Genomic DNA, 26,423 nt, shown 5'->3' with positions numbered 1-26,423 from the left:
ACGGACCCCAGGCTGGTTGCGTGCTTGCTGATGGGAACCCCAATCTTTGCCGTGTTTTTGTGTTACTGGTTCCACACCCCTGACCAGACCTCAGCTGGGACTGATGTTCTGGATGATGGCTCTGTGGTTTCTGATCTGTAAGCATTTTATTTTAATACATTGTAAACAAGAACAGGTCCGTTTGGGGTTCTCTCTGGTGCCGAATGGGTGACTTGGCTGATGTGCCCATCCCAGCTCTGCCGCACTGAGGCTTGGTGACCTGGAGTATGTTGTCTCACCTCCTTCTCCCTGGGTTTCCTCAATGGACAAGTTGAAAAGGAGACATCTACTTTTCAGGGTTTTTATGAGAATGAATGAGGAACTGCTTTTCAAAAATGTGAAGCTTGGTCCTGATGAAAGGTGGACATGATTTTGAAACACAGGGTGTTCACTAGTCTTGTCTAAATCCCCCATCACTGGGGACACAATTCAGAAGGCTTTTGCCACATCCGTTTCATTGGGTTGTTCATAAAGCTGTTTATTTTCCCAATGCCACATCTGTGCGCACGCTCTCTCTGCTACTGCATAATTTCATTATCTGCCGTACATAAATGTATTATGTAATTCCCTCAATATGTCATCGATTGTTTCTGTTTCTCTGTGGTATTACTTAAGTCCATAATACTTTTTATTAAATCCCCAAGGAATTTTACTGAAGAGTGGTTGAAGGATAGTCCTGTCCACTAACTAAAACTCAGCACTTAAATATTTGAAATAACACAAAGCAGTAGAAAAAACCTAAGTGTGGAATTTCCCACTGGCCTTATGAAATCCAGGAAACCAATTGAGGTATTTGTTTATAGCACCTTTGTCTATCCAAGAGATTTATGCTGCCGTTCAGATAGTAATAACAGCATTAATAAATAATATGAAATTAGCTAATGCCTATTGAGTGCTTTACTATGTTCCAGGTGCTATTATACATTCTGCTTGTATTAAGTCATTTAATCTACACAATAACCTCATAAAAAGGTCTGTTTTTTATCCCCATTTTATGGTTGAGGGAACTGAAATTCAGAAGTTTACCTGCCTTGCCCAAGGACACATAATAAGGAAGTAATGCAACTGCAAAGAGCGTGCACACACACACACACGCACACTCGCACTCACACACACACACACACACACACACACACACTCACACACTGCTGTGTAAGCTTAGGAAACTCATCCACATGCTGAATGCCTGAGAGTTTAGGACCTTTCTGTTGTGAACTTGTTTCTGCCACTGATGTTAAGCTAATCAATTCTCTCTGTGACCAGGTTTCCTTATGGGCCAGGTTTGGAGGCTTGGATGAGATCATTTATTTTTATCTGCTTCCTGAAGTTCAAGCACTTGAGTGGGTGGTCCAGAAGGAGTGGTGGGGGTAGGAAAGGCAATGTTGAGCAGGTAGGACTCTGGAGCCCCCTCCTTCATTACTCAGTGCACTTCTGCTTGTGTCTGGGATAGATGGATGGATGGATGGTTGGATGGATGGATGAATAGATGGTTGGAAGAATGGATGGAAAAAAGGAAACAGACACACACTTGAACTCATACATTATTAAATCATTCCAAAATAACATTGTGCCATGATTATTTTCCATGTACACCATCGAATATTCCTTGAAAACTTGATTTCAAAAGGCTATATTTATTCAAGTATATGAATAGATCACCCTTTACTTAACCATGCCCCTATTTTGGACATGTAGGTTGCTTATAATTCCTCATCATTCATTCATTTACCAAATATTTACTGGGAACTACTATTTGCCAGTTCTAAGTATAGCACAAATGTTCTTATACATAAGTTTTTGACATACATATATTTAATTCCATAATTATATGGAGATTATTATTTTTGGTTTTGTTTTTAATTGTTGGCTTTCTGTAGTGAAGAAAAACCTGTTCTAGAAAGCCTGCTGGATTTGGATGAAATGTTGAGATGAAATCTGTACAAACGTTGAGCTTAGCACACAAAGGGAACATGACTGGAGTTCTGGACTCACTGTCTCCCAAGATCATCATTATAAAATTAATAGACATCGTCTTGATTGTATATGCCCCCAGCATCCAAACCTACTTTGTGATCTGCAGCCTCAAAGGGATCATCTTGAAGCTGTAGCTTTCCGTGTTGCCTAGTTTTAAGCTGGGTGAAGCCCCAGAGACCATCTAGTCCAACCTGACCAGGAGCCAAGAATATAAGCCCCAGCCCCAAGGATTGCAATAAGGCTTTGCCTTGGTGACTCCCCTTCTAAGTAATCTGGGGGAAAAATCATAATTGTGCCACGATATAAACTGAATATAGCTGAGATTATAAGGTTCTTATAAGTTCCATGCATAAAAGCATGATACAGACCCTCTCTGATTGAAAAGACAATAAAGAGAAACCAAAACACAATTCCTTGTCCATAAGTGGAAATCAAACAACTCAGCTTTGTAGATTCAAAGGGACCATGCAAGGTGGCAATTTGGAAATACCCCTTGGAGGCACAATGCCAAGTCTGGAGTGAAGCTTCAGAGTGATGCGGTATCCAGAGACAAGCTGTTTCTGGCTGCAGTCTTGGTGTCACGGAATGGTGACACTTTTCCCCATGCCCCCTAATGTTCCTCTCCTCCCTGATGACTCTGCATTTGAGTGATGGTCAGGCTGTTTAGAGACAACTGGCTTGGTTTTCCCTCCCAAGGATTTGTTTGTGTCTTAGGACTGAAGATATCTGGAAAACATAAGACTAGACCCCAAACAGCTTCAGCATCCTGTGAGGACTAAAGACACTGCGTGGACAGAACATACCATTAGCTTTGCTCCCCTCCTCCATACTCCTTTTATCTCCTTCCTCGATGGTGAGCAAAGGGTAGGGAAATCTTCCCTGATGGTGAGCCAAGGGTAGGAGGCTGCTCTTCTTGGCTGATTTCTTTTTTTATTTTTCTGCTTCCTAAGGGATCACTTAATTCATTTTATGCCTGTGGAAAAGACCAGAATCTCCCAATTCTTCCAAATACCTGAGCATGTTACCTCTGCCAACCTCAGCTCATCATTATTCTGTACTGAGTTATGTAATGATTTGATCGTGTTGAGGAGTAATTCACCTTTGTTCCCACCTACGTTAAGACTGATTACAAATCCTCATAAAATACTCATTATGCTACCAAAAATGTTCTTAAGAATAGTCTGTTAGAGAGGAGGTAATACTGCTACTCGGAAGTGTGGGCTTCTGTCTAATTATGTGTAAATTATCTGAGTGGAATCTCAAATGTTTAGTGATAAACAGTTTTATGCTTCCCAACAAAGTATCTAGTTTGTGAGGCAATAGAATCAAAAGCAGCTTGTGTGCAGTGAATTGTAGATTGTATAACTTTGCATCCTTTTCAAGTTATTCTTATGGAAAGAAATGGGAATGTGTCTGTAGCCCTTTAAGAAAATCAAGTGTTGTATTCTGCAATATTTTTTTTCAGAAAAGGAAAAAAAAGATAATTGATCTTTGACTATACCGCTGTTCTGCTCTCAGAAGAAACATTAAAAAGTTGGATTTCTTAAGAAATGCAATTAACCGACTTTTATTTAATGATTTTTTCTCAAGTTATTCATCCTGGAGGAATGGTATCTGTTGGTTATTAACAAAGATGAGGATGGATTATTAAGGAACAAAATATCATGATATTCAAGTGCAATGCAAATATAGTTACTCAGAGAAAATCCCATGTGATTTGTTCTCAGATGCCCCCTCCTCTTGGAAACCTTTCCTGGAAGACTCCCTCATCTCCCACCCCATCTCTAGGTGGGAGGGTTAAACCTCCTCTGAGTCACCCGCAGGTTGCTGTGCTATGGATGAAGGCAAACTGGACACCAGATAGCTAAGATTATTATAGTAGTCAGTGTAGCTAGTGGTCATTGTAACCAACGTAATCTGAGCGGTCATATAAATATGAGTGTTTAAACCAGGAAGCATGTTAGTTCTTGGTCTTCACAGCACGGTTTCTCAAACACCCAAGAAGCTTGAGAATGGTCTGCCAGAGCAGAAACTCATCCAAAGATCGTACTCTGGAGACTGCTCTAGGCACAGAATAGTCAAGATATTTAATGAGCATAGCACAAGGAAGCTGAGTCCACCATGGAGGACTTGGGACATGGGAATACTAGTTAGGAAGGAATCGCTATGCCAGCTAAAATAAAAATCGCCACCTCTAAGAGTTTGAAAATCGTTTGCTGCTGTTTTCCTCCTAGAAACATTCCCATTTCATAACAAGATAACCAGCTTGGGGAAAAGGATGTGAAATGTCAGGAGGAGAAAAACGTAGAGAAAAACCAAGATTAAGATGGGAAGACTTCAATGACAAGAGGCAAGCATTCTTTGCGGGTTCCTTAATAGCAGTCAGCACAGATTAATGTCAGCATAACATGTCACGCAACTCGCTGCATAGGTAGCTGAGGGGATTGCTTAACGAATCATCGTGGTGCTTGGTTCTGCTTAGTTTCTAAAACCCTGAGGAAAATTCCTTGGACATAGTTCTAAGTTGGAAATAGTTGATGTGGCGATACTTGATATATTGATCCAACCAATTTTCCACTTGCAAACATGTGCCTATTCTCACACTTCTTGACTGAATTTTCAAGTACCATTAGCTAAGTAGCAAGTGTTTCATCGAACCTGTGCCAATGTCTCTAGATGGCTGAACCTTAAATTTGCCAAAGACCAAAATATCTGCACAAAGACTCCTATATATATTTGACATTTACAAACCATGGGGTGTTGGACATTTTGAAGGCAAACCATTTAGATGACTGACTGAGTAGATCTCTTCCCATCATGTAGCTTTGTTCTGTATTATGAGCATATTCTTGTAAGGAAGTTCATCCATACGTTTATAGTTGATTAAAAGTTTATCACGAATGTCTATTGAATATACTTGTTTAGTGTTGAGTTCTGTTTTTCTATCTTCCTACACTATGCTCTCTATATTCAGTTTGTTCTCAAGTCTGCATTTCACATTAGGAGGTAGAAAGGAATTTTATTTTTATTTCCTTTTTAGTGAAAACATATTACAAATTGCCAACTCATGATATATTCACTTTGAACTTAAAATATCATTTGTTTTAAAAATGCAATAAAACCTGAAATGTACACTAATATTCATTCTGAAGATTAAAGCTGCCAATGAATTATGCAGCTGGGCCAAGGCTGTCTTGTTCTCGGACTAAATTTATCGCATCGAAAGAGAATTATTCTGACCGGGGTTAAAGAGTGGAGACGGTTAAAGTTTGATTGTGTTTTGTGTCTTTTCTTTAAAAAATATCTGGTTATGGTTCTCTTAGGAGCTGGGTTTTAAAATGTAAATACTGATGAGAGGCTGATAAGAAGCCCTATTTTCTCTGATTATAAATGTGACAAAGGTTTCTGGAGACTCTTTTAAAAAAAATGTATATTTTCTTTCCTTTTCTCTTTCTTTTCTTTTTTTTTTTTTAAACATGGACCTTTGGCCATAGGGGACCCCGTGCTGAGGCCTAACCTCTCTGACTTTACAGAGTAAGCCTCAGTGTAATAGAAGTAAATGTTGCATTTCTCTGTACCTAACATGTCACTTGGGCGAAGTGCTACAGTGTCTCTTTGGTAAAGCTGAAATGTGGATTTCTCAAAAATGTCTTGTTTTCAGTTAATGATATTTTCTGCTTTTCACCAGGTGGTCTCTTTGGGGCTTTGTTCTTGAATTCATTTCTCTGTGTGTGCACCGGGCTTTCTATTATTCGTCTATCCAGCAAGCATTTCCTGGGTTCTTGTCAAACTCAGGCCTGAGCCAAGCATTCAGGTAGTGGTGGCCAAGAAGCCCGGCCCTGTCCTGTGGCATTTGTCATCTTCAGGGTAAATGGGTACTCAAGAAACAGAGGAGGGCGCGATGAATGCATCCTATGATAAGGATGACACTAGAGATAAAAAATGACGTGTTATGGGGAGAGAAGAGAAGGATGGTCTGGCATGGAGATGGGATGAGGGAGTCAGGCTGACTTTAATCAGACCCATTTGCTTAGCTAACAGGCCAAGCATGATGTAAGATGCCAGCTCATCCTAATATTGCCTGGCGTGAACCAGTTGTCCCCCGGAGATGGCTCAGTTCATCTTTCTCAAAAGTGAAACCTCACAAGGAAAGGCAACTTCCGGAAATGGCCAAGCCTTCTATCCCTGTTTCAAAACTAGCCCCCAGTGACTCACAGAAGCTGAAAGGGAAATTGATCATCAGCTCATTATGACCCCCACAGGGTAAGAGCTTTGAGAAACCCATGGGCCTGGTAAGAACCAATCCATGGCAGCAAACAGGGCCATATTAGCAGATGTTGGTGTATTTGCTGGCCCTAGGGATGGCCCTGCATCAGCTGTTGTGAGGGTGTTCGGTTCCCTCCATGGTTGGACCCCATTCAGAGCAGGATGCATCTGCTGTGGAATGTAGCTGACTTTGGAATCCCAGTCCCGAGTTTGATTTCTATGACCACAGAGCATAAAGTTGGAGTCCTCCGCAAAGATGAAGAAACACACAATGTGTCCCTTGACTTTAGTTAGCTGTTCTGTCCCATGCAGGCTTGCCTTCCTTGTAAGATGAGCAATCCCGTGTTTCAGAGAACTTAGGTTACTTCCCTAACTGGGCAAAATAAGGAGCTACTTAGATGCAAGTGTTCAGCCTTCCAGAACGGAGTCCTCCTGCTCCATCTATGAGGATCCTGAGAGTAATGAGGTCATGCCTGCCCCACCCTCCACAGAAGCTGTATCCTCATTCAGTTCTCCTTCATTGCATCTTCTGAAAAGAAGACTCTCACTGCACCAAAAGCGAGAAGGGGTCTTCTCACGCTTTAATCTATATCTGCTCATCCCAAACAATCATTTTACCAAAGTCAAGTTTCTCAAGGTAAAATTTACATAAAGTAAAACTTGCTTTCATAGCATGTGGTTCTTCAAGTGTCAAGAAGTGCTTACAGTGATGTAACAACCACCACCATCGGGACCTCAAACATGTGTATCATTCCAGAAGGTTCCCTAGGTTCTATTTGTAGACCCCAGCCTCAGCCCCAGCGATCGCCAATCTCTTTTCTGTCCCCCCAGTTTTGCCTTTTCCAGAACGTCCTTTAAATGGAATCATAAGTAAGTAGGCTTTGAGTTTGACTTTTTTCTCTCAGTATAATGAATTTGAGATTCATCCATGTGGTTATGTCTATCAATAGTCCATTCTTCCATTTTATTGCTGAGTAGCATTCTATCGTGGATGCACCATAGTTTGTTTATTCAACAGCTGAAGGATATTTTTTTCCCAGTTTTTGCTGATTTTGAAAAAGTTGCTATAAACACTTGTGTACAGGTGTTTCTGTGAATATACATTTTTAGTTCTCTTGGGTAAATACCCTGAAGTGGTATTGCTGGGTTGAACACCAAGTGTATGTTTAAAGATTTTTCTAGGGGAGATAGTAGACATAGTTGTAGCTTTGATGTTGCTTCCTAAGGGTGACACTTCTTAGCTTTGTGACCTGATGTAGATGGTCTGAGCCTCACTTTTCTGCAACAGAAGAAATGGTAGAATAATAGTTCCTCCGTGGGATCAACGCACTCACTCTCTTTTGGTCCCTCATCCTGGATTACTGCCTGCTTGCACTAGACTTTTCCTTTCCATGGTGCTTCTGTTTCTATTCCCTGAGCTTGCATGTCCTTTTCCACATCGCTGCTGCACTGTTTCCTTTTCTGGAACACTTTGCCACCCACCTTTCTCCTCACCAACTCCTCATCCTTCATTTGCCCAATGAAATGCCACCTCTTCAGAAAAGTCTTCCCTCGCCCTTAATCTAAATCCAGCCCCCTGCTATATATAGTTTCCTTTTTAAAATTTTTGAAACCCTGTTCTTTTCTTTTATAGCATTTACCACAACTGGCCTTATAGAATTAACTGTGTGATTTGTTTTTTTTCATGGAAATTTTTATCGAGATCATTGTAGAGTCACACACAGTTGTAGGAAATAATATTGAGAGATTCCATATACCATTTTCCCCAGTGGTAACATTTGGTAAAATTATAATACAATATCACAACCTGAGTATTGACATGGATACAATCCCCTGATCTTACTCAGATTTGCCTAGTTATACTTGCATTAATGTGGTGTGTGTGTGTGTGTGTGTGTGTGTGTGTGTGTGTTTTGGGAGGGGGAGGTGTATTTAGTTCCATGCATATCTATCACATGTGTCGATGTACATCCTCCACCACAGTCAAGATCCAGGAGAGTCCCATCTCCAAAGGATTCTTCCCCAGTCCTTTTATAACCATGCCCACCTCCTCCAGTTCCTGACACCTGGAAAGCACTAATCTTAAAATTGAGACACTCCAAAATTGGAATCATATTGTGTATAACCTTTTGGGGTTGACGTTTTTTACTGAGCATTATTCCCTGGAAGTTCATCTAAGCTACTGTGTATCAGTACTTCCTTTTAATTGCTGAGTAATATTTCACAATATGGATGTACCACAGTTTATTTAACTGTTTACCTCTGTTGAAGGGCATCTGGACTGATTCCTATTTTTAGCTGTTATAAATAAAACTGCACATACAGTTATTGGTGTGAACCTGAGTTTCCATTTCTTTGGGATCAGTGCCCAAGAGTAAAATTGTTGGGATGTTAGTTTTATAAGAAACTGATTGATTTTTAAAATCTGTCTCTACCAGTAGACTTTAAGTTCCATCTTAAATAACCTGAGTTTTGTTCATCTGTGTGCTTGTTTGTGTGTCTAATCACTGTATATTGGGAGCATTGCACGACCTTAGTACATAATTCACCACTCTGTTAATATATATATCAATTAAACAAGGAATGAATGAGTGACTGCATGAATACAGATTTTGGCATGGGGATTAAGTAAAACGTATGTAAATCATTTTTAGAATGCTCAGCTTGAAGAAACCTCTGCTATTAGGTAAATGTTTATCACCATCACCATTATGAGATATGACTTTGGCTAAGGGTAACATGCCCCAACTTCCATGCTTTTCTACCTTGATCGTCACAGAATTTCAGAAGTCTAAGTTCTGGCTTTACTTCATTCCCTTAAAGAAAAGCCCATTTCATGATAATGCTCAAAAGTGGCAGGATGAGAATTTGGACATCATACATTAAACAAGAGCCTGTCTGCATGGGTTCAGAGTGAAACTACTTGGCTACTTTCTCTGTTGAAAATGAGTGCAGTCCATGAAGGATAGCAGCCTTTGGAGTGTGAAGATGTGTGGCACTGAACAGGTTAACCTTGTCCCTGGATTCTCATGGTGTACATGTGAAATAAATATTGGGGAAGCTGATGGAGATAGCACAGTGCTTAATAGAGAGAGAAAATTAGTAATTCTCCTTTGCCTGAGGAAAGTGCAGGTCTTCATAATGTCTTGATCTATGTACAAAGAGCTAGTAAAGACAAGCAGTCCTCATAATAAAAATAGAAATGAGGTTTTCCCGACAAAAAATGCCACTGGAATGATGAGCTGTCACACAGGACCTGGAGAGACGAGAAAGAAACTTCTTTGGTGACTATAATTAGGCTAACATGGAGAGCGGCAAGGCTCAGGAGCTATGCGGGGATGCTCTCTGCCTCCTTCTAGAATCACCATCACATTATCTCTAAAGGGCTAGGATGGTAAGGAGGTCAGGGCTCATTCCTGGTTACCGTACCCACATTCTCACCATGGTGAGGCTCTGACCTAGCCTGTGATCTAGAGGAGGTGTTTTCACTCTGTACCTTGGGACACTTTAAAAAAAAAGCAAGAAGAAGGAGGAGGAGGAGGAGAAACCTTATTCCTTATTGTGGAAGCACCCCATGTGCATTACAGAAAACTTGGCTAATGCAATTAGCAATAAAAAATAATAAAAATCACCAGTAGTCTCAACACTACTATTAACATTTGGGTGTTTCCTTGAAGCTTTAGAAGTATCTATGTAGACATAGCTTTAAATTAGAAGGTGGTGACAAACTTAGAAGTGGAGAGTATAAATTATAGATATAGATTGACTTAACATACATGGGTTATACCACATAAACTTGGGCTTATATCTTACTCCACGCCAACCCCCCCCCCATTTTATAAGCCTTTCTCTGCTTTGTAAGCTATTGTTCCTTAATTGTATTTTCAAAATTGGTTGATATTGTCCCAAAGAAGTGAGCAATAAACTTGTTGTCGGTATGGTTGTTTGACCAAAACTCAAAATCAGATCTCGGCATTTTTGCTGCCTGAGATCCATTTTACACATGCCCTGTGGAAGGAAAGGGGAAAGATAGTCACCTTGCCCTCCTTCAGGCATTGGGTCAAGGCCTGAGCTTTTTCCTACCCTGGCCCAGGTTTCCATGGCAACCGGAGAACCCTGGTGGTTTAAGATGCCCTCAGGGGTCTGGGAGAGGCAGCATCTACCAGAACCATTGTTTGCAATTTTGTAATCCAGTTTAATTTTTGGAGAAAGAACCAACTCTCAGAAAACTCTTATATTGATTGTTCAACTTTCAAACGTTCTACTTTAAAACCCACTTTTAGAAGTGCATTATGCAATAAAGTAGAAGGTGTTAGAGGCAAGGAAATCACACTGACTTGAGTTAGGGCTCGAGTGTATGGATTGAAATGTCACCTATCTTCTACCCTCAGTTTTCTCATCTCTAAAATGGGAGGGGTCAGATTACCTTCTTACTGGGTTTCTGAGTAGATGAATTGGGAAAATGAATGTAAAATACTTGGCATGGCACCTAGCACACAGTAAATGCTCAATGATTCTTAGCTTTGCTATTATTTTCTATGACATTTCTTGGAATTATGTGGATCTTGATAGAACAATGGCTCTGAGGGGAAAAAAAAAATGTTGGAATGGCTTGGCTGGTGAGAGGCGGGGGTTGGAGAGAGGGAGGGCGGAAGCCTGCTGAGAATCTAAGCGATATTAGAGGAAGTATCAGCACCCTGGAGTTTGGTGTTTTCACTAAAGAGGTCATAAAATATTAACATCCCCCAGAGTTACCCAGAAGAATAGTGGTGTCAGCTCCTGCTTGCTGTACAAGAGAGGCTCCTTAGAGATGTCTGTGGCCCGGTTATAAGGGGGGAAAGCAGGGAGAGGCGAGGTGGTAACAGTGATTCCAATTGCTTCCTTAGCTGGAAACACCAGAGTTAAGAGAGAATGGCGGGTTAGTGACCTAGCAACGGGCTGTCCTACAAGAGAAAAAAAAAAGAATGGCTCTGTTTCTTTCCAACTAGAGAGAATGGAGCTGTCTTTCCCACAGAGGCCAGTTTGTATTGCCTTAGCCTTGTGATCCCAACCAACAACCATATCACTATCATTAACACCAACACACGTCCATCATCACCACCATCACCACCACCACTTCCATCATCACCATCACCACTACCACCACCATCATCATCACTTTCATCATCACCATCATCATCACCACCACCACTTCCACCATCATCATCACCATGATCATCACCACCACCACTTCCATCATCACCGTCATCACGATCACCACCACATCTATCATCACTGTCATCATCACCACCATCATCATCAACACAACCACCATCGTCATGACCACCACTACTTCCATCATCATCACCATCATCATCACCACAACCACTTCCATCATCACCACCACCACCACTTCCATCATCACCATCTCCATCATTAACTACCACCACCACCACCACCATAATCATCATCATGCAGCTATGAAGCTAACATGCACAGTGCATTTCTTAGATGCCAGGGGTTGTACTAAACATTTTATATATATCATCCAATGTTATCCAATTATGAAAAAATGCTTTTTCCATTTATAAATAAGGACCCCATGACCCAGGAAGTTTAAGTAACTTGCCAAAAGTCAGCCAGCTGGTACAAAACAGATCCAAGATTAGAAACTGGGCAATCTGCCTCCCAGTCCTTACTATATCCACTTTACTATTGAAAAAAAAGCAGTATATGGTTAGATTAAACTCTGTGGCCCCGGAATATGCCCTTTTAATTCATTTTATTTTTCCTGTGAGAAGGAAAACCTATGATCTAAGCCTCACAGTGTCACAAGGCAACCAGTGGTTTTCAAACTTATAAGCATATTTATAACAGTAGTAACCCTTATACAAAGAAATTTACTTGAAACCCCACTTAAAATACAGATGAAAGGGGTAGAGTAGAGATGAATTTTATAAATGCAAATGTGAAACATTTAGTATATAGCCCATCATTGAGAAAAATGAGGCCATTTTGATGAACACCAATATTTAGAATCGGGAGTACAGATACTGACATTGTTTTCAACTAGCCTCATAATCCAATTCACTTCATTATTTTCATTTGTTGCATAAAATTGAGAAAGTGCTGCTTCACACGTTGATACAGAGTTGCAAAAGGTAATTTTCTAAACTAGGTGACCTGAAACTACCAGGTTAATCTAGGATATGAATTTTAAGTACTGCTTTGTTGATCAGTGTATCTCCTGGGTCAGCACCGTGCTGGGTACAACACATACATTCAAGGCGTAGGTGATGAGTGAGTAAGTGAATAAATGAGCCAGTGAGAATGAAGTAGATCTCAGGAGCATGAAAGTAGAAGAGACTTGTATTGCCATTTCTAAATGTGCTCATGTATTCGTCCAATATTCAAGAAGCATCCACTGCACTAAGCCAGGTGGTGTTCTCAAGTGATGTGGATGCAAGTTGGGGAGGAAAAATAAAGTTCTCATGGAGCAAGTGCATGTCACTGTGCAAAGTTCTCATGGAGCAAGTGCATGTCACTGCATGTTGGCAGGAAATAGTAAACAGACAAGGAACTCACTGTCAACACTGGCTGACCCATTTATATGCAGAGAGCTTACATATCCCCTGTGAGTTCCAATATCCTCCTGGGTAACAGAGTGCTATCAGTATGTACCCAGCACTGCCCCTGTGAAGAATAAAGGGAAACACACCTAGGTACTGCCATCCTCATCTACGTCTTGACACTGCAAAACGTACAAAGATGTATGTTTCATTCTGGGATTATTTAATTACGCACTGGGTATTCTTGGATTTGTACACTCATATCATTAAAGCAGTCAAGCCAAGGAACATATATTTGTAGATGTATTAATATGCACTGGGCATAAGCAATTACAAGACTAGGTATGAGGTGACCAGAATCTGGAAAAAGGGAGGTACATGAAAGAAAGTGCTAGTTATGTAGCAAGACAGGAGGTGCAGTACCAGGTTAAAGCATTTAATATCATGACCTCAGCAATGGGAGGGGTCAGTGATGTCTTTTGAGCAGAAGTGATGTGTTTGGTTTTGTCTATTTAAAATTTTCCTGTGGAGTCAATGTGGAGTGTGAGTCGGGAGGAACTGAGACCAGGAGCAAAGGAACCAATTAGGGAAGCACTGTTTTTTGTTTTTTGTTTTGTTTTGTTTTGTTTTGTTTTGTGTTTGAATCTAGGCTAAAGAGAATAATGGAACCCTGGGACAGAAGCAATGGAAAATCAAGAGAGGCTTCATAGTTGGAGCTCAGGGAGTTAAAAAATGATGTGATTTGGGAATCAATTGACTATTCAGAGCCACAAAGGGAGGTGTGAAGGGCAAATGTTGGTGTTTCAAGGTTAACTAAATGGAAAGGAGGTGCTTGCATTAACAGGCAAGCAAGCCCACAGAGGAAGAGAAGCATGTGCATGTGTTTTGTCTGGGAGGAATGTTAAGACAGCAGTGAGGATAGGATCTTTGTACTGACACATGCAGGAGGCTCTTTGAGGGACATGATCAGTCCTGAGGAGTAGCCTGTGAGGAGAAGTCAGGGTAGCGGTGAGGAGGAGTCCATGCAGTCTGATTGCTACAAATCCTTCACGGGTGTGCAAAAAGTAGCGTAGCCATGACGTGATGTGGGTCATGCGAGGTGATGACAATAAAGGGTACACAAGTTAAGAGACCTAACAAAGCACAAGATGACACCAGACAAGATCTTTGTGTTTATGGAACACATAAGAATTCTGCCACGGAAGCACATAAGAAGGTCTAGCCGGGGAAATATGCAGTTTTTCTCATACGTGTACCACTGTGCACAAAGAGTGTTGAATTATTCTATCTGAAACCAGGTGAAAGAAATGCTTTTCTTTTAACAGTGGACACAGGAAATCCTCTGAAAATGGCTTGATACAAACATGGACTAGAAGGGACTCTGCTGAAGGGTGCAGGGGCAGCTGATGACAAGCTTTCAAGGAGCAGAAAAATGTGGGACAAAGAGGTGGGAATGAGAATTTGCTCTCTGGTCCCTTCTGGGCAGAGGAAGAGGAAAAAGGAGTATGGCAGAGAAAGTCTAGAACCAGGAGAGTTGACTCGAAGTCAGTGTGGTAGGATAGCTAAATGACATTTGCAAGGATATGATAAACACCAATCCTTCTAGAACTGTGTTTCTAAGATGAGAATCTCTTCTCCTATTCAGTTTTCCTTATACTTCCACAGTCTTCTGTCTACTAAACTCCAGCATGCCTTTTTTGAGTGGATGTGTTGCAGAAAATGACAAGGGGCTGAGTTTCTTTATGTGTGGGTTCTTGTGATGGAATCCAGAGACAGGGAATAGAAAACCCTGAGCTAGCAGGTCAGATGAGGTTGAAAGAGTGTGAGGTGCCATAAATGGGAATTGTGGTTTGGGGACCAAGACTTGGGATTCCAGAGATTGTGTGTTTGGTGAGATGAGATCTTGAGAACCAGGAAGGTTTTTCTGCTGAGTATCTGATCCATTTGCTATGTATCCTTCTGATTCTTTCAGACTGACCCAGTTTTGTTCTGAGTCCAGACATCCTTCCTAGTTCAGCACCAACAATTAGCAGCCTTTGAAGGTGTACTGATAACGCCAGGGACTGAGGATCCCTGTGGTTGCTCTTGCCTGTGTGCCAAGACAGGACCTTGGGTAGGTTAAGGTCAAAAGGGATTATTCCAGAACTTGAGATGTTAGAGGTGAAGTCACTTCTAATAGGAGATTCTTAAGGTGACTCATATTGCATAAAGATAAATATTTTGAGCATTTATGGGGTCAAAGAACCTTGTAGCCAAGCTTATTACAGAGGAAAAATAGAATCTTTTGCAGGCTTTGTTTGCCTTCAGATTTGCTCAAGTTCCATCCAGAAAGTCACAACACAGAGAGTGGGTGGGGTGTGGAGGCTTCCCAAAGTAGACCTTCCCACCCACTTGTTCATTAGGAGAAATCACCACTTAGCTGTTTTTGTCTCTGCCGCCTACTGTCCCTTGTCCCACGCTCTTACATTCTGTCCTATGCACTGGAAACAGACTCCCACCCTCTCAAGTGCCAAACACTGCACTCTCCCTGAGCATCACCTCCTGGAACCTATTATTTCAGGAAGGCTCCTGTGGGAACTTAGGTTATTTGCTTGATCTGGTATTTTTAAATTTGGGATTCTGTCTGGTGTGTCTTGGGTCTCTCTTGAGGAGTACCAGTTGGCTGCTCTGCTAGAACATTGTATAACTTGCAACTTTTATCAGAGGCGGTAATAGGAAGGTGTTGGCAAATGAAAGTGTTTTCTTCTTCTTTTTTAAAAAAAGTATCTTTTTATTAATTTTATTTATTTATTATTTCATATTTATTTATTTATTTACTTCTTTATTTAGAAGAGCTTAAGCTAGTTTGTGAGTGAGGTGGGACTTACTCCTCCTGTAATCAAGTAGGGACTAGAAAGCTAGGGAAATTTCATACTCTGAAGTTTGGTGGCCAGGGGGACTGAGAGATTCCTGAAAGAGGAAATCTCGTAGCTCTACAGACATAGAATAATGCTCCAAAGTAGGGCACCTGGGTGGCTCAGATGGTTAAGCATCTACCTTCGGCTCGGGTCATGACCCCCAGGTCCTGGGATCGAGTCCCGCATCGGGCTCCCTGCTCCTTGGGAGCCTGCTTCTCCCTCTGCCTCTCTCTCTCTCTCTCTCTCTGTCTCTCATGAATAAATAAATAAAAATCTTTAATAAAAAAAAATGATGCTCCAGAGTAGGGCTTGTTAGGTTTAGATGTTGCAAACAATGATAAATAAAATGTTGGTGATGACAATGATGATTTTGAAGAAGTGTCTCTACTACTATGGGACAGCATGATGATGGAAAGAATATTTCCTAGCTTTTTTGTTCAATATCCCTGATTGTAAACACTGCCTCCCTCCCTTATTAGCAGGTCCAGTGTATACTCTTGAAGTCTCAGTTCCTTCTTATGTCAACTGGGGCAATGAAAACCCACTTTACAGCTTTTGGGGAAATTCAAAAAACAATATGGTAACCACATGGGCCAGAAGCAGTCTCTTTGCATGTGTTACCCTAGTCAGTCCCCAAAAAGTAGCAAAAGACTTGACCTGAAATTTTATGAGATACGGCTGGTGAAGAATTTAGTTGACAAGGACTAGTATCAAAGTTTGTGTTCATCTGATACATTGGCCAGGTTAAATAAATTGTACTCAGAAGACCAGGGCAGAAAGTTGATATCTACACATTTTTGTACAAATGCCATATCATTTGAAAGAATTCTCAGAAAGAAAAAATTGCATTTGGAGTTAGTTGTTTCATAAATAGATTGACTTTGTTGGTCTTGTTTGTGCAATTTTTAGCAAAAAAAAAAAAGAGGAATGTCTATGTCATCAACTAGTCAGGGCCTGAGACTAAAAGTAATCCATAATAATGGTTGCTAGTATGTACTGAGTCGTTGCTAGGTGATAGGCACCGATCTCAGAACTCATGTGTATTACATTATTTTATCATTTAACAACTTAATTAGGAAGCCACAATTATTATCATTCCCTGTTAGAATGAAACTAAGATTTTGAGAGTTTATAACTCCGCAGATATTTAATAGCAGCCATAGAAGCATAAGACAGTGCCAGGACTCCACACCCAAGCAGTGAGACTCCAAAAAATGTACCCCCCACTTCACAGTACACTGCAGGCCCTCATATGAGCCAGAAAGAGTTCCCAAATACTTCATCACAGCTCTCATATTTCAGGTGGCCTTGAACGAACAGGGCCGCAACCACTATGTCATTGAGGAATCTGGTGATTCCACAAATTCACCCCATCTGACTTTTATTAAGCACCTCCCCCCTTGTGAAAGGCATGCGACTCTGGGGCTCGGGGCACGAAGAATTGAGTGAGATGTTTGGTTTGTTTTGCTGCAGTGAGTCTCTCCGGGGTGAGGAGGGTAGTTATCCAGGCCTAATGAATGTAACTGTCTGTCGGTTGCAAGCGTCTCCACAACGGTGAACATGCATTGTTGATTCTTGGTGTGCCAGCGCCTGTGCTAAGAAGCCCTTTACATTCATTATCTCGGTGGTTCCCAAATGCTGATCCTCGGATTCATCTGATTCCATAATGACATTTTCAACAGACTGCAGCTAAATGAGAAAATTAAGGGCAATTTAGTGAAAATTTTAATAGACCTAAATTTAATCAATTTGAAGGGCTGTCCCTTATTTTGAGATTATGTCCTTCTTACTTTTTGGTATAAAATGCTCTTTCCTTTATGAAATGATGATGATGACAGATGGTGTGTGTGTGTGTGTGTGCGCGCACGTGCGTGTGTGTGTGTGTCCTAACTTGGCAAACAGTTTTTAAGTTGTTAATTTCACGCACTCTCTCCACTGTTGTTAAATTTTTATTGTGATGGTCCATGAATTAGGGAGGAAAAGAACTCTGAGCCTCGCTGCAATTCTGTGAGGAAGCTATTATTAGCCCCATTTTACAGATGAAAAAACGGGCTAGAACACGGCCTGGAATGCAGTCAACACTAAATATCCTCCAAATATTTGAACAAGTAGGTGACTCAAAGTGCTTGTGACAGAGATAAGGTTTTCTGCAGATACTTTAATTCTCACCTTACTGAGGATTGGACTAGGGAGCTGCCCCAATCAAAATGTGGAAGCGAGAATAAAATACTTCTGAGCGACTCCTGGACATCGTCAGGGAGCTAACCCCAGCACAGATAATTACATTTAAGATCAAGAAGTCCCGCTTTCTGTCTAACTGGAATTTTTCTTGCTCTGAGGCATGAAAACCCCCATAGAAGATCCCACTTTCGTGAAATGCATGCTCTTTTGACAGCCTTAGGAAGTGACAATAAGGATTTATGAAAGAGAGTAAAAACCAAAGTGATTTCTTTTATTCTTTTTAAATAGCTGGCAGATTTGAGGGAAGGAAAAAGTTACAAACACTGTTGTGTGGGTCAAATTAAAACCTGAGCAGCTGCCTTCTGCCTAAGGAACTTTTATTTGAAGATGGCATTGTTCATTGCTGGTTTTCTGGCACTCTCTGCTTCCTACAGGGGATGTGTGACCATTCAATTAAGGGTCCTTGTAGCTGAAAGGCAGGAGGGTGGCCCTTGAATGTGCATGCACTATCTACACCCAAGTGATACTGAGTGCCCAGGGATTCTTTGTAGAGACGGAAAGAGTATTTTCTTCCCCCACTTCTCCCATTTATTGATGTGGAAGAATCATTTGGGGCTAGTGGCATTGATGTGGCTCTTTCCCAGTCTCCGTTGAGATGGAATTCAAATTCAGCATCCCCAGATGCTGCTTGGAAGGCGGGCAGAATTTTGTCATCAAGTGAGCAGTCTGTGCAGATACGGCATTACCTTTTGATTTAGGGTCATCGGATACTCTGTTCCTGATTAACATGCACTGATATTAGCTGTAGAATCTTCCCTGCCTGCTCCTTTGTGCAGTTGCCATGCTGGGGGTGTGCAGGGGTGTGTTTGTCTCTGTGTGCCACGGTGTTTGCACACACTCGTACAGAGACCTTCAGACTCGGTCGTCCAGAGAATGGCTCCATATCATTTTGAGGTGAATTTAGAAAGTCTGGATTCCATTGATTCATTCTGCAGACTTCCGATGTGCCTGACTGGGAAGACCTAGGTTTAAGAAGTCTGAGCCATTATTGCAAAATGGGTCTGTAGGAATCCAGTCATCACTGAGGGTTTTCAACTTTGGAGAGAAAACGGACTGGAAAACCAGTGTTGGCTCCGTGCAGACGAGAACAGTTATTGGTTCTTTACATAATGTATTTGTTTTTCATTAAACCATTCAGATAAGGTCTTATTAAAGTGCCATGTATTATTTATCGTGTTTCTTATGAAAATGAGCTGAAGGGAAAATTCTGTCCTCTTCTTGGGGCATTTGCAAGCTTTTCCAATGCCAGCAAGAAAAAAAATGCAGGAAAGCAGGGTGAACCCCTGTCAGTAGAACACACTGGAAAGCATGGGAAGGAGAGAGTGGGGAGTGAAAAGGCAGACTCTCTGACCTTTTATTCCATGTATGCTTTGTGGAGTGGCTTTCTCTTTGATTTTGTGAATTGCAAAATAAAAAATAAATAAAAGACAGGCAGAAAGTAAGAAAAGAAAGACAAGAGTGAAACAGTTTATTTGTGAATCAGACCTTGTCCAGTGAATGTGATTTGTTAGACAACATATAGCAAGGATTTTTCAAACTAAACACCACCCCCCAACCTAGCAGCATAAAATACCAGCCGGAAGCCCCCTAAACCCCCATAGCAACTCCTGCTTCGGGTGAAACATGCTAGCATTGCCCCCTCTAAATTGATGGACTGTGTGAGTCCTGGAGTGCTGGAGGGACTGGTTTTGCAAAGTGAATAGAAGGAAAAAGGCTGGTCGGGGCCTAGTGTTGGCATAGCAAAGGCTTTAGAGTTTTCGATGGCGTTTCAAAACAGAACAACAAAAAATGGAGCTGTGGAATAATTAATTTCCTTTTCTTCAGAAAGCATTTTGATTAGCCTCAAAGTGAGTTGTGCCTTTCAAGCTGATGGCTCAGTTCAGAAGCTATCCTTTGGCTGAGAGTGGCTCCATGAGCCCCATGGAGGGGTCAGCAGGGATGTCCCCCTGAGGCCATCCCCTGGTCCTGCCCGACGTGCTCCTTCTTGGGGTGCTCTCATGCCTTTGAGGGTGTGCTCTATCCTGTAGGCCGGTGGCAAGCCCCCAGCCAGGTTTCTTGCAGGGAACCCAAGAATCAAAAAAGATGATGTTCAGACAGCCTCTTGCTCTGAAAAATAAAAAGAAAATCCAATCACTGGGTCAAAATCTATTTCAAAAAATATGGCTACTATTCCTGATCATGATTTTACTGCTGCCAAAAATGTGCTTTTTTTTTTTCCTGTGGGGACCAACGATGCGTTAGAGTCTTAATATTTTCTTTTGATTTGCAGATCACATCCTATTTTATTGCATAAAGACTAACGAAATCTACTAATGAATAATTATTACTTCATAAAATAAAGGGAAGGGGGAGACCCCTCTGCAAGAGCAGCATGCTAATTTGGCCAAGAAGGGCTGGCCAGGCAAGAAAAAATAAAATAAATAAACCATTGTAATTTGCCTGCTGCAGCCCACAGAGTAATGGCTTATCAGACACGGACTTCCCCACCCTGTGCATTTATAATTTGAGAAGAGCAAGGATTCTGGGCCGGAGAAGCCCCCTTGCATTCACGCGGGGCTGGCGTGTTAGTCCAACAGGCTTGACTTCCATGCCAGCCAGGGCGGTTTCCCCATTCAGCGGCTCAGGCTGGTTCGACCGCTAGCCGCTGCCTGCACAGCCAAGGCAGGGCGCAGAGCGAAAGCTGCGCCCCAAAGCCTGGGGGCGCATCGCTGCCTCGCCATTCCGCCGGGGGGTGGGGGCCCCCAGAATCCACCCTGCCTCGGGCGCTGCAGCCCTCAGCTCCCCAGCTCCCCGTGTCCCCAGCCTCTGGCGTCGTCTCGGCACTCTTTCGAGGGGGAATCCCATTTCTGTGTTTATTTGCCAACGAGTCGGGCAAACAAACCGCCACCAAAATCTAAGAGTCTGGGTCCCAGCTGGGCAATCGCATTAATTGTCCCCCTTGCCCGGATGCTGGCGATGTGGGGCGCTCTCTCGCTTCCTCACCCGCCCCATGGAGATTTTTAGCAGACACAATTTGAATTTTGGTGAGTCGTTTTAGAGGGGGAAAAAAAAAGGCAGAGGGGAGGGAAAAAAAAAAAACCCAACCCTGCCCCTGGACCCATTTGACAAATGAGGAGGCACGCAGCATCAGCACCAACGGAGTGAGCCTCAGTGTGAGTCAAAATCTCTCTCTCTCTCTCCTCTCTCTCTCCTTTCTCCCCTCCCTCTCTCTCGCCCCTAGCTTTCTCCCCCCACCCCCACCCCCCCAGCATCTACAGGAGGGCATCCACCCCCTCCCCCTTCCCCACAAGTTGCCTTTGCCTGTTCTTGTCCTCTTCACGGGGTGGGGGGCGTGGGGTGGGGGCACCGTCCACTTTGCGGGGCATCAGAAAGCAGGCCCAACAAACCGGGAAAAGGGTACAACCACGAAGGCAACAAAATAGTTTCCTGGCCCTCTCGAGTGTCTTAGTTGGAGGCAGACGAACGCCACGATCTAGCAAACCCAAAGGGAAGGAAGCCAGCGAGGAGGGATTGGCGCGCGCGGGTGCGGCGGGGGGAGGGAGAGAGAGAAGGAGAGACAGAAGAGGAGGGACGGCCACCGGGTTTTGACTTAGATAATCAGCAAAATTAAAAAGGAAAAAAAAAATCAAAACATTGTAGCGAGCAGGCAAAGAGCGGCGTGACTGCATGCGAGCGTCCCCACTCGTGCTCGGCGGGCGCCAGAGAGACACGATGCAGCATCCTCTGACGGGGGCCACCTGCGTGGCGCTCCCCAACGTGGGCATGTGTCCCCAGCTCTCGTGTGCCTTGACTTTTATGTACTTACAGCAGGTAAGGCGCGCTCTCCCCTCGGTGGCTGCCTCCGGGGCTCAGGCTTGGCGGACTGGGTACCCGCATCGCTGGGCTGCGCTTTGGACCCTGGAGGGGGTTGGGGAGGGGGCTTGTGCTTTCGGACGGGAGGGGTGGATCCGGGCCCCTAGTTCTCTGCGGAGCCCAGACGCCCCACGCCCCGCTGTTTTTGCACCTCTCTAAATACTTCGAATGCCTGATTCTGAGTCTGGGTGCCGGGAGTTTAAAATTGCAAACTGCATTTTCTTTACTTGCATCTCTCATGTGTCTGCGGCCGGTGAGGACCTGAGTCTGAGACCCCTTTGATGCTAAGAGTTTGGATCTTTGTGGAGGCACTCCCATGCCTGGAGTTTTAATTTAGGCGTTTTAATAGGGAGTGAAAAGACATGTATATATGTTTGTGTGCTCAGTATTTTTGTTTTCTCAAGTTTGTCTGGGTTGTGCTTTATTCAGTCCGCTTGGGATCTGAGCCTTTGGGTTTCTGGAGCGTGTCAGCCCTGGAATCTGCCTCCAAACTCACTGGCCATGCTGTGATGAAGGCAGTGGTTTAGGATGCTGTCTTTGTTGGCATGTGTAAAGGTTTTTGTTTTTGTTTTTTGTTTTCTCTCCCCTCCTCCACTCCCCCTTAATGGTCTTGTTAAGGGATTCTGTGTTTGTTTTATTTTCCATCCTGTGTACATATCAGAACCTTTCATTGTGTTTCTCTTGGTCTTTCTCTGGGTGTTTCCCTCGGACCCTCTCTGTCTCTCGCTCTTTACTAGTAGGGCTGCTGCCTAAGTTGGTTGCTGGGCTTGGGAAACAGCTCCACATCGCCTGGTGGGGGGACAAGCCCAGCTCTCTGGCTCTGGGCAGAGGCTGTCCCTGTGAACTGGCAGGGTTAGAAAGATTTTGTCACGCAGGTAGAATCCTGCTCCCTTCCCTGGATCACCGTCTTGCTCTGTGAAGAGTTAACAGTGGTTGTAGTCATTTTATCTGTTTTTCAATTGACTCCTTTCAAGAGTACCATTTTTAACTGTGTGTGGTCGTAGCTGACAAAACTTCCTTTACAAGTGTTCGGAGGGGCCTCCTTCTCCAAAGACCCTCAATTTCAATCTGTGTTGTAGGAATATATGTATCATAAAATGTCAAAATTCTGTTTTGAACATTTGGGTAATTTATTATCAAGTTGGTTGCCTCCAGAAAATGTTCCTAAGGCATATTTTCTGTTGGAAGTCTTTTCGAGAACAGCCTTTTCTTTTCGTTGTTTTAATATCTTAGGAACAAATTGGCTTATCCTTTTAAATATTGTTTTATTCCATTTGTCATTAAATAAATTGTGCCAGAAAACATCTCCCAAGCGCCTACTGGTAACATATTATATGATTCATCTGCTTCTACCATCTCTGTACCTTTGCTGTGAATGCCTCTGTGTGTGTGTGTGTATGTGTGTGTGTTTTACACCAGTTACCCACCAGAAGAGTATCCTAATGAGCATTTCTACAGAGGCTAAGCCTCAGTTGAATTTAATCAAATTATTAATACGAGTTGATCTTTTGCCTCCTCTATTCACTTCTTTCATGTTATTTATTAATTAATTTGAACAGCATTACTTAACAAGTACAGTGCTATAGGTATTCAGTGTTCTCACTGTTTCTTTGTGCATTATTCTTTCTAATAAATTGATGTTTCATCCTTCTAGATTGTTAAAGTAGCTTGCTCATTTAGGCACAACTTAGGATAGAAGGCAATGAGTTTGAGTGAGAGGTTATTCTTGCCATGAAAAGGACAAGTCTGTGGGATAAATGCAGGCGTCCTCAGCATCCGCCAGGCAGTCTCTTCTAGGAGGGAAAACACTCCTGCCCTGGGAAGGGGAGGCTCAAAGGGAACGTTGGCAGCCATAACAAATATTTAGAAGTGACTAAAGCAGCATCGTGCTTCCATATGAAGATAGATGGAGGTGGGTTTTGAAATGTGCTTTGGGATGCACCCCCCCCCCAGAAAGGGCTTGTAAGGGTTTCATCGAAAGTGTTGATAAGAGGATGCTGTGACACAGCCTCAGAATGCGGTGTGCGTGCATGTGTGTGTGTGTGTGTGCACGTATGTATTTTTTCTGAGTTTCACTAAATGCCTAAAGTATAGTACAGGAAGACAATTATTTTTTGCCTCTCTGTTTGAGAATTGGTTTTCCAGCCACACCTCCCACCCTGCCTAAGGCTCACGGTCAGGGTGGGAGAGCCATACCTTCAGGTCATCTCTACTACCCGGTGCTGCCATGTTTGTGTAGAAGTCCCCTGTCATTGCTTTTATGTAGCAGTCCGGACAACTGGCTGATGAAGGGTGTGAAATAGTTCACTTCAGTCCCCACAGACCACTTACTGATACCATCTATACGTCTTCTATCCAAACATCACCATTGTATTTGCTATCTGCTGTTCATCTATAGCGATCTCTTTGGGCTAGAGATCGTATGTCTATTTAATTTTGAGGGCTAATGTGTACTCTCAGAGTATGCTGATCAAATGGATGAATCAGGCACCATCTCTGATAAATAACATCTTCATTAGAAACATTTTATTTTATTATTGTTTAGAAGTAAACCTCTTTCTCTGGAGTCTTCATCATTTCAGATCCCCAGTTACATAAGGAAATAATTAAAACACAACGATCTTATTTTGGAGGCTTTATCATTCTGTTTTATAAATGCACACACTCTGATCAGGAGCCACCGAGTCTTCACTGAAATGTATTCTCCCAGAATGAAGTTCATACAGCACTTGTTTCTCATCCAATATCTAAGGAAAACCCCTTCATCATTTGCTTTCTTTGACTCAGCCATGACATCCAGCCTTTCTTCCTACACTCGCCCGGATTTGTTCCTGAGACACTTCCTAAAAACAAAAATCAGTTGGGATACCCCAACACCTGAGTCTACTGTGAATGACCAAGTGAGAAGGACATAACCCTTTTGCCGCAAAGAACTTATTTATTCAGACCAAGGAAGAGGCAACTGCGGTGTTTAAATTCCTTGACTGATTCCATTTCATTTATTTATATTCCCCAGTAACTCTGCTTTAGATAGATATTTCCCTACAGTTACGATTTCTTTCTTTTTTTAAAATCTTTCTCCTCTCTCTTAACATCAGAGATGGTACCACAGTTTGGAATTGCAAGATGGGGTAGATATCAAATCCAACGATACCGTCATGTGCATATGTGCAGGGGTACATAGGTACACATGTGTATCTACACATCCATCTACCCTAGTATATAACATCTATCTCATGGTTGTAGACCATTCTCAGGTGGAAGGGACAGGTAAGCTCTGGAGCATCTGGCTTCAATCTTGCTGTCCAGGGAAAATCCCTGCTTCAGCCTCCGTTCTTGATACACTGCAGTGGTTTACTGGGTGTCTCCTTTGATGGCAAATCTTCCCCCATGTGAGAAGAACTGCAAGCCCCCATATCCCTACTATGGAATCTTCCCAGAGTTCCAAAGCAGGTACCCATTTAAACGTCCTTGCTTTGAGGGGAAATTCTGAATACAGATTCCAAATTTGGGGGATTTCTACAAGCTAGGTCAAAAAGCAGTGTGTTTTGTTTTTCACAGAGAAACAGAAAACAACCACACACACACACACACACACACACACACACACACACACACCCCACAGAACTCTAGAGATGCTTTCCTATCCTAAGTCACAGGGAGCCACACCAAAGAGCATCCATCACATGGTAGGGAAGACAAGGCTATGGACAGAGCGGACGAGGTTTGTTTTCTGACGCACGGTGCCGTGTCAGATCTCCTCCAGAGCTGTGATTCACACTGAATTCTAACTCCCTGAAAGAGGGTAAGTAACATATTAACTTAGTTTTCCCTATTTCTACACCACCATCAGTGTCTCCCAGTCCTGTTCAAAGAAAGCTTCTCATCTGTCAAATCTTATTCACTCAGAACCTTTTTTATCTGCCTAAATTTAAAAACAAGTCAAATGCTTAAAATCCACATTAAAAGGGGGGGAAAAGGGCCTTTAAAGTGGGTTATGCCACTGTCAATATCCGAAGATTGGTAATTTTTCCCACTTAATGATGATCCATGTGGTTTGTTTTAAATAGTGAAGTGGTTTGTACAAAGGGTAATTCCTGGTAAATGAAGCCATTGCTCACTGTGGACATCTTCAGATCGAAAGCAATTGAACTGAAACCTGCATATCAACCCTTTCTGTCTTTAATTAGAAAGTGGTTCTCAGAGCAGAATCAAGGGAAGGTGGGCTCTGGGAGTAAGGCTGGAGGAGAGGGGATGACCCCCTCGCACCAGCCATGGTTATCAATTTGGGAAGCGTTAGGTGGGCCATAACAATTATGGCTGTGTGGAAAAGTTCAATTCTCATTCCAGGTACTTACCTTGCGCTGCTCTGTCTGATGATTTATAGGGGGCCAAATGGCATTTTATCACCTTCTTTCTTCTTGGCTTAATCCCTTGTTGATTTATTAGATTGTGCTGTGGATTGGGGCCAGTCAATAGTGTCAATAACGCAGAAAAGAATTAGGATAGATTATCTTCATGTCTGAATTGTTTAAGGAATTTAAGTGGCCAGAATGAGCACAATTCTAGGCCTGGGTGACTGGTAGAACACAGATCCTTATGTCTC

General features: G+C 42.5%; 1 protein-coding gene across 4 annotated transcripts in view; it reads left to right on the top strand.

Annotated features, from left to right (window-relative positions):
* RBFOX1 (RNA binding fox-1 homolog 1) overlaps positions 1-26,423 on the top strand; it is a 2,099,893-nt gene that overhangs the window by 1,715,229 nt on the left and 358,241 nt on the right. Inside the window, exon 1 of one of the 4 annotated variants that reach the window (XM_073899545.1) lies at positions 21,199-21,775. The exons of the other annotated variants lie outside the window; for them this stretch is intronic. Within the exon in view, the coding sequence (XP_073755646.1) occupies positions 21,632-21,775 (144 nt within the window). The 5' untranslated portion in view covers positions 21,199-21,631. Of the gene's footprint in view, positions 1-21,198; positions 21,776-26,423 lie in introns of those variants that run through there. 4 annotated transcript variants of the gene reach the window in all.

This window comes from Callorhinus ursinus, unplaced genomic scaffold (assembly GCF_003265705.2).
Source record: "Callorhinus ursinus isolate GAN/ISIS: 27379988/994484 unplaced genomic scaffold, GSC_fseal_2.0 scaffold13, whole genome shotgun sequence".
Lineage (NCBI taxonomy): Eukaryota > Metazoa > Chordata > Mammalia > Carnivora > Otariidae > Callorhinus > Callorhinus ursinus.
Note: the sequence above shows the minus strand (reverse complement) of the source record. Positions and strands in the feature narration are given on the sequence as shown.